The 18,434-nt window shown below is 45.5% G+C and overlaps 2 protein-coding genes across 2 annotated transcripts; both read right to left on the reverse strand.

Annotated features, from left to right (window-relative positions):
* Positions 1-74: 74 nt before the first annotated feature.
* LOC118566795 (proteasome subunit alpha type-6-like) lies at positions 75-6,130 on the reverse strand. The gene is made up of 7 exons (XM_036150215.1): positions 5,838-6,130; positions 4,182-4,276; positions 3,835-3,916; positions 3,556-3,711; positions 3,283-3,461; positions 2,503-2,597; positions 75-484 (listed from the first exon to the last, which is right to left on the reverse strand). The coding sequence occupies exons 1-7, from the start codon at positions 5,911-5,913 to the stop codon at positions 427-429; spliced, it is 741 nt and encodes a 246-aa protein (XP_036006108.1). The 5' UTR covers positions 5,914-6,130; the 3' UTR covers positions 75-426.
* Positions 6,131-8,185: 2,055 nt separating this feature from the next.
* On the reverse strand, positions 8,186-17,873 carry LOC105933221 (cilia- and flagella-associated protein 251). The gene is made up of 6 exons (XM_012872660.3): positions 17,694-17,873; positions 14,505-14,545; positions 14,353-14,422; positions 12,906-12,971; positions 11,833-12,767; positions 8,186-9,848 (listed from the first exon to the last, which is right to left on the reverse strand). Exons 1-6 carry the CDS (start codon positions 17,737-17,739, stop codon positions 9,780-9,782), a joined length of 1,227 nt encoding a protein of 408 aa, XP_012728114.2. The 5' UTR covers positions 17,740-17,873; the 3' UTR covers positions 8,186-9,779.
* Between the last annotated feature and the right edge of the window lie 561 nt (positions 17,874-18,434).

Here is an 18,434-nt window from a genome sequence, read left to right on the forward strand (position 1 = left end):
AGCTTCCTCACTTTCATATTCCACCTTTCCGTTAAAGCGTCACCACTACCAAAGAAACACAGGACACTGCTCCGTCTGCTTTCCAGCATGTTTTATTATGAAGTGCTGTTACAAAGGTCCCCTGGTTGGTTGAATTTAGAAAGGCATGATGATACCGTATCAAATAAACTACTTAAATGTTGGACTGTAAGTGTGAATGTTAATTTAAGAACCTCACTGGAGATGTCAGCTATATCACAGCCAAGCATGGATCGGCCCCTTATGACAGCGTTTCATGATCAGACGCACATGATCCATCTTCTGGACACACCGAGGCAGGACTGTTCTTCTTTGTAAGGTCAGCAGTGCAGCTCCCTTGGATATGAAACGCTGTGGAGAATCGTCGACTGCTATCTGTGCGGGTGGGGGGGAGGGGGGGGGGGGGTTCTACTCTCGCTCTGCTATGGCAACAAGGTGGGCTTCAATCTCAGCCTCCGTCAGGGTCCTAAAGGATGGAGGAGATGAACCACAATGATTAGAAGAAATACAGAGTCTTCCTTAAGTATTTACACCCCTTAGACTTTTTCACATTTTGTTACATTAAAACCACAAAGTTGAATGTATTTTATTAGGATTCTATTTGATCAACCAGCAGATAGCAGCACATAATTGTAAAAGGAACAGGACAAGTATAGCTCAAACAATCCGTGGATGGTATCGGGAAAACTGGTCTTTTGTCCCTCAATTCAGAAAGGGAATCCATATATTATGTAGATCTATTACACATAGAGTGAAACATGACAGCTTTTGGTAGCTTTGGCAGTGTGGGTCGGTACCAAGTACAGCTGGAAAGGGAAACCGGCCTCTCCATAAAGCTCGTCACCAGAAGGAAGCATGAAGTGCTGCAAAACGTCCTGGTAGATGGCTGCATTGACTGTGGGCTGTAAGAAGCCCAGCGGACCAGAACCAACCGTTGACACGGTACCCCAAACCATGTCCAATTGTCCAGATTTCTCACCGGACTTGAAGCGACGTGGATTCTGTGACTCCCCACTCGCCCTTCAGAGTCTGGGACCTTGATTTCCAAATGAAATGCAGAATTTACGTCTATCTGAAAAGAAAACCTTGGACTTCTGACCAATGGTCCAGTTCTTTTTCTCCTTAGTCTAGGTAAGACGCCTAACTGCCATGTGTAGGATTAATCTGGCTAGGTATGTTTGTATGTGGATTTGCATCTGTACATCACTTCCACCTTCGACATGTACATAAGAATAAAAATGATGGTAACAGTCATTTACTCCGGCATCCTTTGTACTCTGCTCATTGCATTATTGCGATATTTTATCGGTCTGTCCGTTTCGTTTGTAGCGTATTTGTATGTATTCTCTACAGTATAGCTTGTGTTTGATTATATATCACTGAATAGTTTTTTTTATTGTTTTATCGTATTAGCAAGCACACTGGGAGCATTGTACAATCCAGAGTCAAATTCCTCATGTGTGTACATGTACATGGCAAATAAAGCCGGTTCTGATACGGGATCCAGCTCTCTGTGGACTTCCCCTCCTTGTGGAGGCGGTCGATGGCTGTCTTCTGTGTCGCCTGCTGACCCAGACTGAGAGACCACTGAATATTAGGTTTTCATTATCTGAGCCATAATTGTCACGATCACAAAACACAAAGGCTCGAAATAGTTCACTCCATGTGTAATGGACCCATATAACGGGTGAGTTCCACTTTCTGAAATGAGGGACAAAAAAATGATTCAACTTCTTCTTCTTCTTTAAGGCATACAGAGTTTTGGGGCCGTACTTTGTTCTTCAAGCTTGTTACAAGTAAAAAATCCGAACAATGTCGCATGCATTTGTATTCAGCCCGCTTTATACTGCTACCCCTACAAAATCAAGCTTAATCAATGCTTTAAGTCAGTTAACAGAGTCCAGAGACCAAGGAACCCAGCAGAGAGGTGAGGGGGAGGTAATGAAACAATATCCAACTCTTTGCACATCTCACAGGGCTCTGGTAAATCCATCATCTGAACATGGAGAGAGTAAGGTACAACATGTAGACATAGCCCAGAAAGAAGAAGCAGCCAAGAAGCCCATTGTAGTTTACAAGGTTCACCTTGTAGCAGAACAGCCCAAGGGGTAATGCAATGCTTTAGATCAGGGTACATATGTTTATATGTCAGAATGTCTAACTCCACATGAGAATCTGTAGTAAGACAAAACAGATGAGCACCGATGTTGTCCATCCAACCCGACTGGGCATAAGCTATTATGTCAAGAAGTTCGGACTGTAGACGCAGACAGCTGATAGAGACATAAACTGAAGGACTTGCTTTCCCCTAAGGGGGGTTGGGCACATTTGCATGTCATCGTTGTAAAATAAATGTAATTGTTGGTCTATTTTGTGCTGGTCCATCTGATAATTGCGATACAATCCATGATTGTAACTCGACAAAATGCGGAAAAGTTGACGGAGAGCTTCAGTAAGGCAGTCGTCATCAGAGAGCAGTAGTACCTGAACTTGGGCTTGTCTTTGGTCACCACGCCGATCTCCAGCTCAGTGGCTCTGAAGTCCAGCGACAGCACAGAGGACAGGCAAGATATCGCCAGCTGCAACGACAACACGGCATCAGGAACAACATCCGCACCCCACAGAGAATCAGCACGCAGCAAAGCCGTGACAGTGTTGAGGTCAAAACGTTGGATTTGATTTAGAAGACGTCTCCCCTCTGCTCTCCACGTTTTCATGCTATTCTAGGGCTAGATTTTAAATTTTATTTTTTTACAGTCTGGTCTTTCGATTGATTTTTTTTCATCACCAGATTCAACAGACCACTTAATCAACTTGCGACCCATTTCAATACGACAGCTCTGCCCGTCTGGATCTGCTGGAGACTGCTAGAACCCTGGGGGAGGAATGCGTGTATTTTCACTGCAAAAATAGAACTAAAAATAAGCAAATATTTCTTGAAATGAGAGTATTTTTCTTTAATTTGAGCAGGTAAACAAGATTATTTGCCAATGGAATACGTTTTTTAAACTTAAAATAGGAACAATTCATCTCCATTATCTTATTTCAAGTGCATTATATCTAATTGTCTTATTTTAGGCGTAAAAATACTCATTCCATTGGCAAATAATCCTATTTACCTGCTCAAATCAAGGAGAAATACATTCATTTCAAGAAAATTTTACTTATTTTTAGTTCTTTTTTTGCAGTGTTTTTACAGCATAAATTCATATTTCCCAACGAGGGACTCGTCCTGTAATGGACCGAATGTCGGTCCGGGCCTACCTGCACAGCTCTGTCATGGTGCAGCTCTGGCTTCTTCTTAAGCTTCTTCTCTAAGAAGCTGTTGGCCTCCGTCTGTTTGGCGCCGACCGCCGTGGCCCTGAAGCCGCAGTAGTAGCCCGCCGGGTCACACTTGTACAGGACGGGGCCCTGCTGGGGGTCCATGGCCGCCAGGATCATACCTGGAGGGTGCGAGAGGACAGAGAGGCGGGCCTTAGGGACGCGGGGCGCTAACAGGCGGGACTCGAGCGGCGACTTTAAAGGCCTTTCGCTCACAGCAGCCTAGCGGTCTCATCTCGGCGTTCTGCGTGTACACCTGGGAAATATCCGCCAGCCTGCGGCACAGCATGTCCGCCGTGATGTCGTAGCCAAACTTATACTTCCATTCTCCGGCCTCCACCCGGGCCCGGTGAACCTGTGACCGACTGTCCGCTGCAAAAAAAACAAAAACAAACGACAACGTTGCATCTTTAAGACAGAAAGCGATCCAAGCGTACGACCGCTCAGCGACAAACGGGCCAAACGTCCCGCGGTGTTAGGTGGTCGCTTACGCACCGTTGTGGCCCGTCATCACACAGCCGATGCGAGGGGTTAGATTGAACATGTTGGTCACGGTGGACGAGTCCAGCAGCTTGTCCTGCAAGTCGGAGAAAAAGAAAAAAGAAGGCTTTAATGCCGTCATTCATGCAAGTATGCTGGATAATCCACAAAATGCTCTATACAGTAGCTCGTTAATAAGCAAAAGCCGGCGGTGTGGCGTGTGTAACGTGAGAAAGAGCCCGTGCGTGGCAGCGTCTGCGTCCCACGCCAGGATCCTGTTCCGGCTCTCTGCTGACTCCAGCAGCGTTCGGTTCGGCCTCACCGGCTCCAGCTCATGTGTGCGCTTGTGTGGGATACCCTACCGGCACTTTCTTCTGCGTGACCACCACCACGCTGTCCGCCCCTCTGATTCCGACGGACGTCAGCCCGCTCTGGGAGATGGCTTTGAAGGCATACTCTGCACGCAGTCACACAAAGAGCACAACGGTGAGGCGAGATGGACGTTACCCATGTTAAAACCCCCAAACCTCTCCACGTCTGAGCTTCCAGATTATTCAGTCAGTGTGTGGTGCAGGAACCAGGCATTTGGAATAAAATTGCTCCCATCGCTATGAAGAAAGCATAGATGGGACTCAAGCGCCCTAGAGAGACAAAGCCGGTTAACTGATTCTGCCACCTGTGTATCTCGGAGCCTTAAGAGGCTCTTTGGACCTTCCAGAACGGCTCTCAGTACATTTGGCTCAAAAATATGACACACAACTAACCTTTACTTTTACGTATACATATAAACATAATTACAAATGCAGGTTTCAGCCGTTTCTCAGGTGTTTTTTTAACTGAGTAACAAGTGAATTCCCACCACAGAGTGACACTTAAAGAACCAGAAAGATGTGTTTGGATCTATTTCATTAGGTTGGGAACTAATGTGCTTCTTTTATTAGCGTCATTCTCCACACATATCAGCATCTCGTTGAAGAAACTGGATCCATCCCCATTTTTGCCTTTCTTTTTTTTATTTCATGAAAAAAGAAATAAAAGAGGCTTTCTTTGGCTTGAGTCAGACCAGAGTCCCAGATTTAATGACTTAAGGCTTGACTTGGTTATATCAGAAAAGGCTTGTGACTCCATTTTGCCGTGAATACTAGTGACTTGGGACAGCTCTACTTGGAAGGATTTGATGCTCTCATTAAAGTCAAAAATGTACTGGAATTATTCCTCACGTCATGAACATTATTCCGACTTGGACTTGACCGTAAAGACTCTGGACTTAAGAAAAATAAATCTTTATTTGCCATTGCAATTGTACATTCTAATGAAATCTGTCTTCTGCATTTAACCCATCCCTTAGGGAGCAGTGCCCAGCTGCCCGGGGAGCAATCTGAGGCTAAGGGTCTTGCTCAGGGACCCACAGTGGCAGTCTGCGGGGATCGAACCAGCAACCTTCTCAGTGCTCACTGCTCTAACCACTAGGACCCCCCCCCCCCCCCCCCCACATCCCCCTTGGCAGTAATTACTTAATTGCTGCCACCTCTACCGGACCCCCTGTTTTCACCTTAGATGGTCCTGTGTCTGGTTGCCAGATCTGAGCAGGTCAGGTTCCAAGTATTCAGAGACTTGTCAGCCTCTAGTTATCAGGCTGACTCTGACGCCTCTGAAACCACCGGCCCTGATCCCCGGGCAGCCAAACCTGGCAACCAACCTGCTCTTCTACATATTTACAGCTAGTTTAACGGCAAATTTAAGGCGAGGGGCGCCGACATTAGCATTGGGGTTATAATAAAATAATAATAAAACTTAAAAAAAACATCTTCGTCTACTTTAAGAGGATGGGGAAACAATGAGTAAAAGTTGGAAGCTAACACAGCATTGTGACCCGGACTAACTAACTAACGTCACCGTGTTTCTGTGTAATAAACTGCTAACAGCGGCTGTTCCCACGGTGTGTCGTCCCCCCCTGGCACCCCGGGGCCCCCACACAGGTGTTAGAGGCGGCTGGTCCGCCGGAGACAGCTCCTTACCGACTTGGTAGAGTCGGCCCTCAGGAGAGAAAATGGTGATGTGTCGGTCAAAGCCGGCGTTGGAGCCGCGGGACATGTTCCTCCTCCGGTGTCACCTCAGATGAACTCAGCGGGGGGGCCGAAGCGACCTGTGGGGAGCAGGGTGGTCGACAAATGTAGCGCTAGTGGCGGTTCAGCAGGTAGGAGCCAGCATGGCCGCTGAATGATAAAGCAGGATAATGGAGTAACTTCCCTCAGCTTTTTCTCTTTTTACTTTCTCTTTCAGTTACATTTCAGGGGCCGCTCTGCTATTGGGCGGCAGCAACAAGGAAGTTCAGCAGCTTGCTGGGCTGGCCCTGCGCTCTCACCTGCGCTGTACGCCAAACTCTGGCCTATAGGGGGCCAACGGGATCATTAGGGCCATCCGCGGGAGGAGAAGCTCCATTTTTTAAGTCGGACTTTTTTTTCCTTTTTTTCCGGTGGAGATTTACTCCTTCGTGGTCAATATTTTTCCTTTCTTTCATCTTTCCTTTTTCGTCCTACAAACCCAAAAGATGCACTTAAAGGGAGGAAATGTGTCTCTCACGGTTTCCTACCTCTGTTTCTGTGGTGGGGGCTCCTAGTTCGCCGGGTCCCCACAAAACAACCACTAGGTGGCCGCCGCAGTTTTTTTTTTTTTTTTTTTTTTGGCTTTTCAGGGGCGGCGCCACAAAATTTTCAAAGCGGTAACTTTTGAAAAAAAAAATAATATTAATAATAATAATAATAATAATAATATATATATATATATATATATATATATATATATATATATATATATATATATATATATATATATATATTAGTACAGACCAAAAGTTTGGACACACCTTCTCATTCAAAGAGTTTTCTTTATTTTCATCACTATGAAAATTGTAGATTCACACTGAAGGCATCAAAACTATGAAATAACACATGTGGAATTATATACTTAACAAAAAAGTGTCAAACAACTGAAAATATGTCTTATATTCTAGGTTCTTCAAAGTAGCCACGTTTTGCTTTGATTACTTCGCACACTCTTGGCATTCTCTTGCTGAGCTTCAAGAGGTAGTCGCCTGAAACGGTCTTCCTACAGTCTTGAAGGAGTTCCCAGAGATGCTTAGCACTTGTTGGCCCTTTTGCCTTCACTCTGCGGTCCAGCTCACCTCAAACCATCTCCATTGGGTTCAGGTCCGGTGATTGTGGAGGGGATCATCTGGCGCAGCACTCTATCACTCTCCTTCTTGGTCAGATAGCCCTTACACAGCCTGGAGGTGTGTTTGGGCTCATTGTCCTGTTGAAAAATAAATGATGGTCCAACTAAACGCAAACCGGACGGAATAGCATGCCGCTGCAAGATGCTGTGGTGGCCATGCTGGTTCAGTATGCCTTCAATTTTGAATAAATCCCCAACAGTGTCACCATCACACCTCCTCCTCCATGCTTCATGGTGGGAATCAGGCATGTAGAGTCCATCCATTCACCTTTTCTGCGTCGCACAAAGACACGGTGGTTGAAACCAAAGATCTCAAATATGGACTCATCAGACCAAAGCACAGATTTCCACTGTCCTAATGTCCATTTCTTGTGTTCTTTAGCCTAATCAAGTCTCTTCTGCTTGTTGCCTGTCCTTAGCAGTGGTTTCCTTGCAGCTATTTTACCATGAAGGCCTGATTCACACAGTCTCCTCTTAATAGTTGTTCTAGAGATGTATCTGCTGCTAGAACTCTGTGTGGCGTTGACCTGCTCTCTAATCTGAGCTGCTGCCATTTCTGAGGCTGGTGACTCGGATGAACTTATCCTCCGCAGCAGAGGTAACTCTTGGTCTTCCTTTCCTGGGGCGGTCCTCATGTGAGCCAGTTTCTTTGTAGCGCTTGATGGTTTTTGCGACTGCACTTGGGGACACTTTCAAAGTTTTCCCAATTTTTCGGACTGACTGACCTTAACGACTCCCCATTACTAAGGGGGTGGACCTGTTTGGGTTCAATTTGCATGTTATCTAAGCCATTACAAGGCCTTTGTTGGGCAGTACTATAAAGCTTGTTACTCCACACTACTCCAGACATTTGAATTGAGAAAGCTTTCTGGATGGGAAGCGAAACATCTTCAAACTTCAGAAAAAAAGTCCAGTTGTTTTGTTTTTAACTTTTTTTGGGAATTTAATACTTGACCTTTCTCTATTTGTTTTATCCCTTCCCTCTTTTTGCCTTCAAAGCTCTACTTGGAACCTGGTTATGACCCGTTAGCATTGAGTACCTGGAACATCCTCTCCAGCGTAGGTCCTACTTAGCTTATTCCAGACTGGGGGGTTTTGAGTTCAGGGGAAAGAAAAACGTCCAACAAACAAGCTGGTTTGATACACTGTTTATTGATTGACAGGTAGCATAGACAGCAGGCACAGAGTACATCACTGTGATTGGCCAGTAATATTGCAAATCATGTATATGGTACTAACAGTTTCTACTTTTTTTTTTTATTCATTCAGATAGCTCTCTATGTTCCCCCTTCCTTCCTCAGCTTCCAAAAAAAAAAAAAAAAGCATTTTTTTGCTTTCTTGCTGGCTTTTAGGGTTACATTTTGTGGAAAAGGTTTTCATTTCTTTATTAAAAAAAAATAAGGAAAGTATAGTACATTCATTACTCATTTGGAAAGTGTTTTCTTTGGAGCGGACTCTATTACTATCACCGGCTCGTTGTGTGTGTGATTACTAAAAAGGTTCACACCACCTGGACGGCTATTTTTACCAGCGCTGAAACACATGCACGTACCGCAACCTTGGCTCCATAAAGGTTATATTTGCTAAATACCCTATGACGCATTTGGATGACATATTGAAATACACTTGGCTAATTATTGCATTCACCTGTGCTATATTCTATATTGCTTCGTTGCAGCAAGTGGGCCTCCATTGCTAACCCTGTAAATACCCTGTGCGTGTCTACCCATTGTCCTGCAGGGGGGGCTGTTGCTCCGTGCTTCATGTATAACCTTGGCTGAAGGAGCACAGATTTGCACTAAAAAAAAAAAACGGGATGACAGCTAGGGAATTAGTGTTTTCTAAGTGTTATTGTTGCTGGCAACACATGGCTTTAGAGTGTCCCTCCACCTTTCTTCCACTGCTCCTTGGCTTGTTGAGAGTGCAAAGCTGGGATTAAGAACCCCCACCCCCCAAGTGGCACTTTTAGACCTTTTTTAAGCTCGGAGTGCATCAGCGTCCTGTCGCCGACGCGTGCCACTTGGGTTTCGTTACAAACAGTCTGGTTTTAACAGTGCGTGAGCCAAATTAAACACGACCCGTGCTTCTGCTGGTTCGTCATCGAAAAAGAAACGACGAAGGAAGTCGAGGACCTACATAAGCCTTTGTCGCTGTTAACAGTCAGACAGCGCTAACGTAGCCATCGGTTATCGCGCCAAATGTCTACAGATGACCGGTGGGGGAGTTACGCTTCTTCGCCCCCCCTCCCAGGAACACACAATGCAAACGACACGTTCAGATTAAAAGAGCGGGGATTTCTGGTGCTGTGCATTCAAAGTAACATTCCAATGAAAGTGCATGAGCTTGTGAAAGTGCCACTAAAGTGAAAAGACCCCTGTCCTTCTTACAAACAGCATTTACAAGCACGCAGACAGGGGGGAGGGAGGGGGGGCTGGAGATGGACGTGGCCCTGCAGAATCTCCAGAAGACCGTCCCGTTCCGCTGAGGAGACCGAGAAGGGTTCTCCTCTGCAATCTAAAAGCAGACATGAGGAAACAGAAACGCACACCTTCTACCGACATCCACGCACAGATTCACGTGTAGGGACTGTCTCTCGCAGCGCCGTGACGACCGCGAGGGCTGTTAAAAGAGGGGGTGTGGGGGGGATGGATGGATGTGTGACTGTGATGTGTGACCGGAACAGGGTGGGGGTGGGTGGGGATCAGCCTGCTCCGTGGGCCCGCTGCTCATCCTCTGCGAAGCTCCCTCAGCTCCGCGGCCACTTTGCGCAGCTCTGCTTCAATCTCCAGGAGCTCCTGGTGGCAGAAGGGCAAAAGGTGTGAGTACAAGGCCAACGGGGGGTATGTGGTCACTGCGGCAGGTGGTGGGAGAGCCAAACATGACATTCTGTGAAAACTCCAAACAGAGCGGAGTCTCTTAGTTAGACGTTGAATTACAATGTTCAGGAATTAAAGGTTTCATAACACGCTATGCGTCTAAAAATGTCTGAAACTAAGAAGCGGTCACCATTACCAGTTGGTGCATGAATACATGTCCAATAATGCTCCGTAGTAAATTATATTTTTTTTTAAATCCAGTAATCTGTTCCTACTTATGACATATCAGTGTCTGAAAAAGTTGTTTTCCCTCTGTCCCTCTCTCACACACACATCACTTTGAATCTTCTTGTTACCAAAAAGTGCTTTTTAAATCAACTTGCCTTGTCTAATGATCTGCATGGTTTTCTGGGTGTTCTGACCTGTCGAGGCCAATTTTCTTCCCAAGGAGTACTAGAGGTGCACTGAGAAACCTGCTGACAGGTAGGCCCATTGTTTTTATTTATGTATCTATTTTTGCTGTCTGGTCACTTCAAAACGCCCAAATCTCAAGTCTTTCCAATCAATGCACACCCCCAGCCCACAGTTCAGTGTGAAGGTCAGTCTACTGCATGAAGAAAACTGATAGTTTAGCATTTTTGTAGATTTGGTCAATTTGGTGCCTAACATTTTGCAGGTACAAAAAGGAGTCGTCCCCCACAGGACACGGCTTTGTACAAATTGAAAGCAGTAAATTAAAGTTCAGCAGAGGACAGGAAGTGAGTACAGCAACGCTGCTGTTTTTATCCCTTTGAGCTTTGTCCCTCTGTCACAAAACATGTTGGACTCGGAAAGGTTGGCAGCCTTTTGGAAATCGCATTATTCATTTCTCAGTCTCCTCCTGTCCTGATAAATGACTCTCTTGTGGCACGGAGGCCAGAAGTTTCATTTATTTTTAAAGCCAGTTATATATCTTAAAGAGAACTCAGAATTGGTAAACAGCATTTCAAAGCTTTGCCAAGATCCTTAGATCAGAAATCGGTTACAAATCTGTGATTGGGGCATTTCTGTAACACATTTAGGTAAAGCTTGGTTTAATTCAAAAGTTAAATGTAACAGTGCGTGTCCAGAAACCTAGAGATGTTACTTCTAAATCTAATATAAAATGCTTTTCATCCATCTAACATGGGTTTTTCTAGACAGGGGCCAACTAAAATGAAGGTGTTTCCCTTTTAGCTTCTGCCGTATTGATACAGGAAGACGGTTTTCATCTGCTACATCAGAGGTCTGCCACCTGTAGCTCCAGAGCCGTAAGAGGCTCTTTGGCTCGCTTGGTAATTTAAACAGCGAAACATCGCCCTGATGGTTTTGTTTCATTGTTTTGTTCTTTGCCCCTATGAACAAACACTGGCCTCGCCCTGCTAAATTTGGTCTAGAACCGCCTCTGCCATCTATGTATCACACCATATGAAGCTAATCCATCAGACGTTTTCAGTATCGTCTATCTGACCCAAAAGGGTAAAACTGCCCAACACCCAAAGCACAACTCTCTTGTTCCCTTGCTTCTATAAAGGGACGTGTTACTTTCCACTGTCGCCGTGTGCTTGCCCGGGAGGCGGGATTGCTGCACGGTTGAGCCTGAACCCCTGTTTATGATTGAAATCTGTGTACTGCGTGCAGATTGGTCCTGAACAATTCCTCCTCTGTTGTGAATATAAAGTTTAGTGACGCAGAGCTCACTAAACTTTATATCACATATGGTTTAGAGGTGAACTTGCCTCTACAGTGAGAGATGAATTTATCTCAAGGCTTTTTTGCCATCCGTCTGTCCACGTCTGCCTGACAGTGTAAACACGGTTTACTATGGAACACGTTTCAGGCTAAATTGGACAGTTTGCTTTCTGGATTAGTTGGAGAAGTCAAAATATTGACTTCCTTTGTGTTCTGAAAAGATTAATTGACATAACTGCTTACTCTAACTCACCTCCCCTTCATCTTCTTCAGCATCCCTTTCATCCTCAATATCTTCATCCTCATCCGGTTCGACAAACTCCTCCTCATCATCATCATCCTCACCATTTTTCTCCTCCTCCTCCTCTTCCTCGTACCTCTCCCTCTCAAACTGCCGCGTGGCCTCATCGCTGGCTTTCTCCATCACTCTCTTCTGCAGCGGCTCCCTCGCCTCCGTTGCTTTCTTCTTCTCCTCGACTCCGCCGTCCGATCCGCCTCCCTCTCGGCCCGCCTCCTTTTCGCGCGGCTCGCCCTTCACCTTCTCATCGGCGCCGTCCTCTTTGTTCCCGCTCGGCACCTCCTGTTCTTCCTCCTCCTCCTGCACCCGCTTCATCTTTTGGACAAGTTCCTCCAGCTCCTCCTGCTTCTCCTTCTTCTCCCGTTCCTGCTCCGGCTTGCTCCCGTTGTTCCGCTCCCTGAGTAGCTCCTTCAGCTCCTTCTCCACCTTCTCTTTCTCCACCATCAGCTCCACTTCGTTCTTTTTCCTCTCCTCCAGCCTCTGCCTCTCCGGGTCCTCTGCTTTTGTGTCCTCTGTCTCTGCGCTCTGCGTGGTCTTCCTCTCCTCCACCTCCTTTCTCAGCGGCGTTTCAGAGCCTCTCTGGTTCTCCTTCACCTTGTATTGCTTCGTTTTCAGCTCCCTCAGCAGCTCTTGGAGCTCCTCGTCATCCTTCTCCTTTTCACTTGCCTCGGTAATCTCTTCGGCGAGCAGCTCCTCTGGCTTTTTGGCTCTCTCCTCTTCATCGTCCTCAACCGCCGCCTTGCTCCGGGTGTCCTGGTCCCCTGTTCTATCGGCATCATTTCTCCCGTCCCTCTGCTCCTCCTCCTCGTCCCTCTGCTCAAACTCGCTCTCGTCGTCGGTCAGGTTGTACTCGTCCCTCTCCCTTTCATCCCTCTCCTCCTGCTCCCTCTCTGTGAAAATTGGATTCAGTGTCAGCTCCATTTGGACTCGAACCAAGTCAGCGACAAACAGAGTAAGTGCGCCCATGCGTCGCTGCACTTAAGATCTGATAAAGACATCAGCAGATGTGGGGGAGAATCTGCACGTACCGTCGTCAGCCAGCCTCTGCAGCTCCCTGAGAAGACCCTGGTGTCTCTGCACCTCATTAAGCTCCTCTGCAACAGGAACGGGGCAGAAAAACAGCAGCACGTGAAACACGAGGCTCCTTAGAAGGGAATCCCATAAAATCATGTTCTACACAAGAAGAATGTGAATGTTGTTTTTTTAAAGTATGCATGGATGCGTTGTATTGGGATTTCACGTGAGAGATAAAACACAAAGTAGAGCAGAACAAAAACGCTAAGTGGTTTCAAAAGATTTTGCAATTAGAAATCTGAAAAGTGTGGCATACATTTATATCCTACCCCCATCGCTCTGACTCCCCTCCACAAAATCCAGGGCAACCAATTCCCCCTCAGGAGCAGCCCAATGAGTGAACAGAGCCAGCCTGTGTGCTCTTTAAATCCGGCTGTCCTGTGTGACTCCCAGAGAATCTTTTTACAGGACAACTATCAGTTCGGCCTTAAAGGAAAAGCGTCAGCAAGAAGGTCGTTGTTGCACTGCAAAAACTGATCTAAAAACAAGTAAAATCTTCTTAAAATTTGTGTTTTTGTCCTAGATTTGAGCAGGGAAATGATATTATCTGCCAATGGAATGAGTATTTCGACCCCTAAAATAAGATAATTAGACATCCTGCACTTGAAATAAGATGATGGAGATGAGTTGTTCCTATTTTAAGTGCAAAGATCTTACTCCATTGGCAGATCATCTTATTTACCTGCTCAAATCAAGGACAGAGACATTCATTTTAAGAAAATATTACTTATTTTTAGTTCTGTTTTTGCAGTGTGAAAGAAAGCCACCTAAGGGGGGCACAGTAAACACGGAGGAAAGTGTTCTGGTCAGATCCGATTCTCTGGCCTATATGTAAAATGTGTGTTTGGCTGAAAAGTGACACTGCACATCACCATAAACGTAGCATCCCCACTGTTTTCGTCTTCCGTACTCATGTGTTAAAATGGCCCAAAGTCCAGACCTAAATACAACTGAGTGGAGACTGAGTTTGAATTATTTAGCAAAGAAAAAAATTTTTGTCCACAATTGACATTTCCAAATAGCTATGCAGAGCCGCTCTAAGTGATGCGCAGGGGAGCTCTGTAAAGGTGCTGACTCAGGGGGGGATGAATATCAATGCTTGCCACACTTTTCAGATTTCTTCATTTCTCTTTTGTTTGCATCTTTTTGCACGACACATTTTCCTTCCACTTCATATGTATCCAGCACTTCATGTTGGTCTATCACACAACTTCCAAATAAAACACATTGAACTTTATGGCTTCAGCGTGCATGTCGGGAACAATGAGATTGTTTTTTGCGGTAGGCCTCTCAGGTGTGACTCCATGATTAAACCTGATCTCAGCTCTGTACCACTCTACCCAGTTACCCTCGCCTACTGATATTGTGGATAATGAAGAAAAGATCAAATGGATGTCATACCTGCAAGCCGGGATCCGCACTCATGGTGCAGCCCGTCTTCATTCAGCGTCTCCTGGATTATACATTCAACCTGTTGGGAAGAAAGCAGCACAGTCAACACCTGGAGGGGTAAACCTGAACAGCGAGGCAAACACAAAGGACTTATTTCTGACCTTTGCATCATTAAGGGGTGAGGTGACCGGTCGGCTTCCCACTGCGCATGGAGGGTGCAAACAGAGAGCGAGGCGGAGCGTTAAACACAAGAACAATCTGCATATTTAGCATTTCTGCTGCACGGCAGGTGAGCGGCTGCGTGTCTTTAATCCCGCGAGTGCAGTTACCCCGGCAGAGCAACGCTGCAGAGGAGCTTGACCTTATGTGTCCCTCTCACTCGGAGATGAAGGCGGCTTTAGCTCCCAGGTAGTTTTCCCACCAGAGCTAAATCAGTCGCCAATCCCTCGCCTGCACGTACAAATTAAAGGCCCACTGTTAAGGGCTGAGAAAACAGCCTGTTTTATTAATCGTCCCACTAGAATGTACGTTTTGGAGCGCATTATCAGTTAATAAAGTTAGCATTTTAACCAGGCAGATTCATTTGCTCGCATTCTGATCTATAACAAATGTGTTGGTCACGTAGGCTAGAGCTGCAGCCTCCAGCTCAGGAAACAGCTGACATGGCCGTGGTTGAGCGTTTAACCAACAATGATTAACTCCGTCCGCTAATCACAGGAACATAAAGATTAACCTGTTTCCACCAGTGCCTGCTTTTAAAACCCCCTTACAGCCGGAATTGAGTTACAATTGTATAAAAATAAGCCACCGTGGAATAAGCCCTAAGTTACGCAGGATTCCCTGGAGGGTCTGGTTTGATGGTTAATGTTGCTGATTTTATTTGACCCAGCCTCTTTTCGTTGAGTCTTACTTTGATTTATAAAGCAGAACACTGCCGGATTTTGTTAGTTTCTCATTCAGGTCTGAGTCCTCAACAAAAGTGGGAATAAAGGGACGAAGGGGAATTAAAAAAAAACTTTTGAAAAAAAAGTGGTTGTTTCTCAAAGAAAAACATTATTATGCAGCATAAGAAATCATTAAGCATAATCATAATGATTACTTTAAGACTTTGAGTAACGATTTCCTTTATGTAACAGCAGGTTCATAGATTTTTTGTTATTGCGCTACAGCTGATCCCAGTAGGAGACATATTCTAATCTAAATTGTGGGCAGGGGCCAACTATGTTTCAGGGATGGAGTCAAACGTTTGACTTAAACGTAATGGGAACTCTGCTGGCTAGATGAGCTCAACCCTGAAGCAGGAATAGTCAGTTTTGTGTGGCAGGAAAAAAAAGAAAAACAAAGAAAGAAGAAGTGGCAGAGTGACAGGCGTGATGTGAATACTTTGTAAGCGACACCAAGAATAAACTTGCTACCTGTGAAATGCTAACTGTTGTTGTATTTTTGGTTTTCCGGGACCTTCTGTTACAATCCCAACTTGTTGCGAACCATTTATTGTAGCTCGTCTCATAAGCTCGCTGTGTCGTCACGCTGTTACCTACTGCTAGGCTAACGCTTAGCCGCCTCATGGTATGGGACGACTAGGCTGCTGTTTAAGGGCCTCAAGGCCAGCAGACGGCCCCAAAGAGTGCTAATACAAATATCAAAGGTTCAAATTTGTAGTTAGCTTGCATTTAAATTGCCATTGAAGGTTTATGAGTAATTAGGAATAATAGGGCTGCACAGTGGTGCACTGCTGCCATGGAGCAAGAAGGTCCTTTGTTGAAAGAAGAAGAATGTGGGGGAAAAAAATCCCTTTCTGCGGGGAGTTACAATGTTCTCCCTGCATGAGTGGGTTCTCTCCGGGTACTCTGCCTTCTTCCCCCAGTTCAAAAACATGACTGCTGGATTAAGTGGTCTCTCTAAATTAGCCTTAAGTGTGCATGGTTGTTTATCTGCCCTGTGATGGACTGGCCACCTGTACAGGGCGTACTCAGCAGGAGACAGGCAGTCGCTCCGCCGCTACCACACAGCTATGGAAGGATGGTTGATGAACTGAACAGAATGTCAAATTCTTTCTAATTTCTGTGTATTTACAATTTAAAAGATCTGGCAAATGCATTCCAATAGGCTGATCTACACTTCATGTACACTGCAACTAAAAATTGGTCAATCAATACGTTTGTAAAACTTCTCATCTGAGGATTTAAAATGCACAAGATGAAACTGTAAAGCTTGGGCAGTTCAAAAGGGATATTAGCTGTGCTGTGGTGGCTACTGGGTTTAATTGGGGCCCAAATCACGAGTCCGCTTAGGGCCCAATAAGGTCTCAGGGGGGTGCTGCGCTTTTCTCTTTATGGCAATCCTAATGATTAATTACAATCCAGGTCAAGTCTAGAGGTGGGACAAAGTCAGTACTTCCCAAGTCTCAAGTCGAGTCACAAATCAAGGCAAACAAGTCCTAAGTCAAGTCCACCTTTGGTTTAAATTTCAACTCGTTAGCAAGACATAATGATCAATCTCTAAAAGGTTGTTGACGTGAGGAAACAAATGTTGGAATCGACATTTTTATTATGTTTTGTGGTTAAATGTTTAGATCATCAAGTCACTTAAAAATTAAAATGCTTAAGTCCCAAGTCATTCAAGTCAAAGTCGAGCTGCAAGTATTTTCAAATAAAATGTCATCAAGTGGCTGCTTTGTTTTCATAAAAGCCATAAATCCTATAATAAATTCATATTTCTAACATAATATATAACAGCTTTCTGCTTCCTTTATCCCCTCTCCTGTTGTTCCTATTAAACCTTTAATATTCGATTCCTACCGGCCTTATTTTTTATTTTAATCTCATCCTTCGTTAAAGGCCCATTTCGTTGGTTATATTTTAACTCCGTCTTATCCGCGCGCGCGCTTCAAAGGCGCGTGGCGCCGCAGCACGCGCACCAGTGCGGGGCTTTAATTGGCTCGTTAAACGTGCGGTTGCACGCTCAGGTGACCACCCCTGATCTATTAAACATCGGTGTCCCCGGAGCCGGTGGTCGTTGGGTGAAGCGCGCCGAAGCAGAAGGGTCAGATGTGTACATACGGGGTTATGTAACGCCGCCCGATAAGCGCATTAGGGCTAAAGCCCTCCAGGGTTTTCATCATTAGGTGAACAAACCGGGTCTACGCTCGTTCATCGGCAACGTTTCTCTGTTTCTGGTCCGCGCCGGTAAGAGCCGAGCGGACGCAGCACTGCAGCAGCGCGTAAAACAGGCGGCTCTCATCCGGAGAGATGGCAGCCGATGCCCGCCTTTTCCAGCCTCAGCGCCTCCTCACGCAGACATGCAGCCTCCAGAAGCCGGAGCAGCCCGTAAAATGTGATGCAGCCTACCTCCGACGGCAGCCCAGAGAAACACGGCAGCGATCAGAATCCCCATAGGATCCGTGAGTGGAGTGGCGTATCCTGCAGGAGATAACCTTGAAAATGCTGGGCTGGATCTTCCTCCCACACCCGCTGAGTGAGGTGGAGTCGAGCAGCGGGGTGTGTGTGTGTGTGTGTGTGTGTGTGTGTGTGTGTGTGTGTGTGTGTGTGTGTGTGTGTGTGTGTGTGTGTGTGTGTGTGTGTGTGTGTGTGTGTGTGTGTGTCAGGTGACCGAGCCCAGATCAGAACCCAGCACTGCTGCCAGGAGGTCAGGTGTTCCTCTTCTGTCTGAGTCTTAACAACAGACCCACAATTAACAAAAAATAAATGAATTAAAAATAAAAACCCAAACAACCAACCTGATCCCACGGGCTCTTCTGTCTTATTACATTCTACAGGCAGCACCTTTATTTAAAATGTAGGTTACTATACTACACAGCCGTACAGATCCGGATATATGAGCAACTACTCCTGTTTAGGCTTCAAGTACTTTGAGGAATCTCCACACTTCCTGTCCTCCCTGGAGAAGATCCAAAAAAACAAACAAACAAAAAAAAGCCTTAAAACTTCCAAAAAATTCATATCTTTGCACAAAAATCACTGACTCACTCTTTCGGGAAAACTAAAAGATTCTACAGAGAAATAAAAAAATAAATTAAAAAAATTGTGTGTATATCTATATCTATCTATCTAGAATCTAGATAGATCAGT

The sequence above is a fragment of the Fundulus heteroclitus genome, chromosome 18 (assembly GCF_011125445.2).
Source record: "Fundulus heteroclitus isolate FHET01 chromosome 18, MU-UCD_Fhet_4.1, whole genome shotgun sequence".
In the NCBI taxonomy this organism is placed as follows: Eukaryota; Metazoa; Chordata; class Actinopteri; order Cyprinodontiformes; family Fundulidae; genus Fundulus; species Fundulus heteroclitus.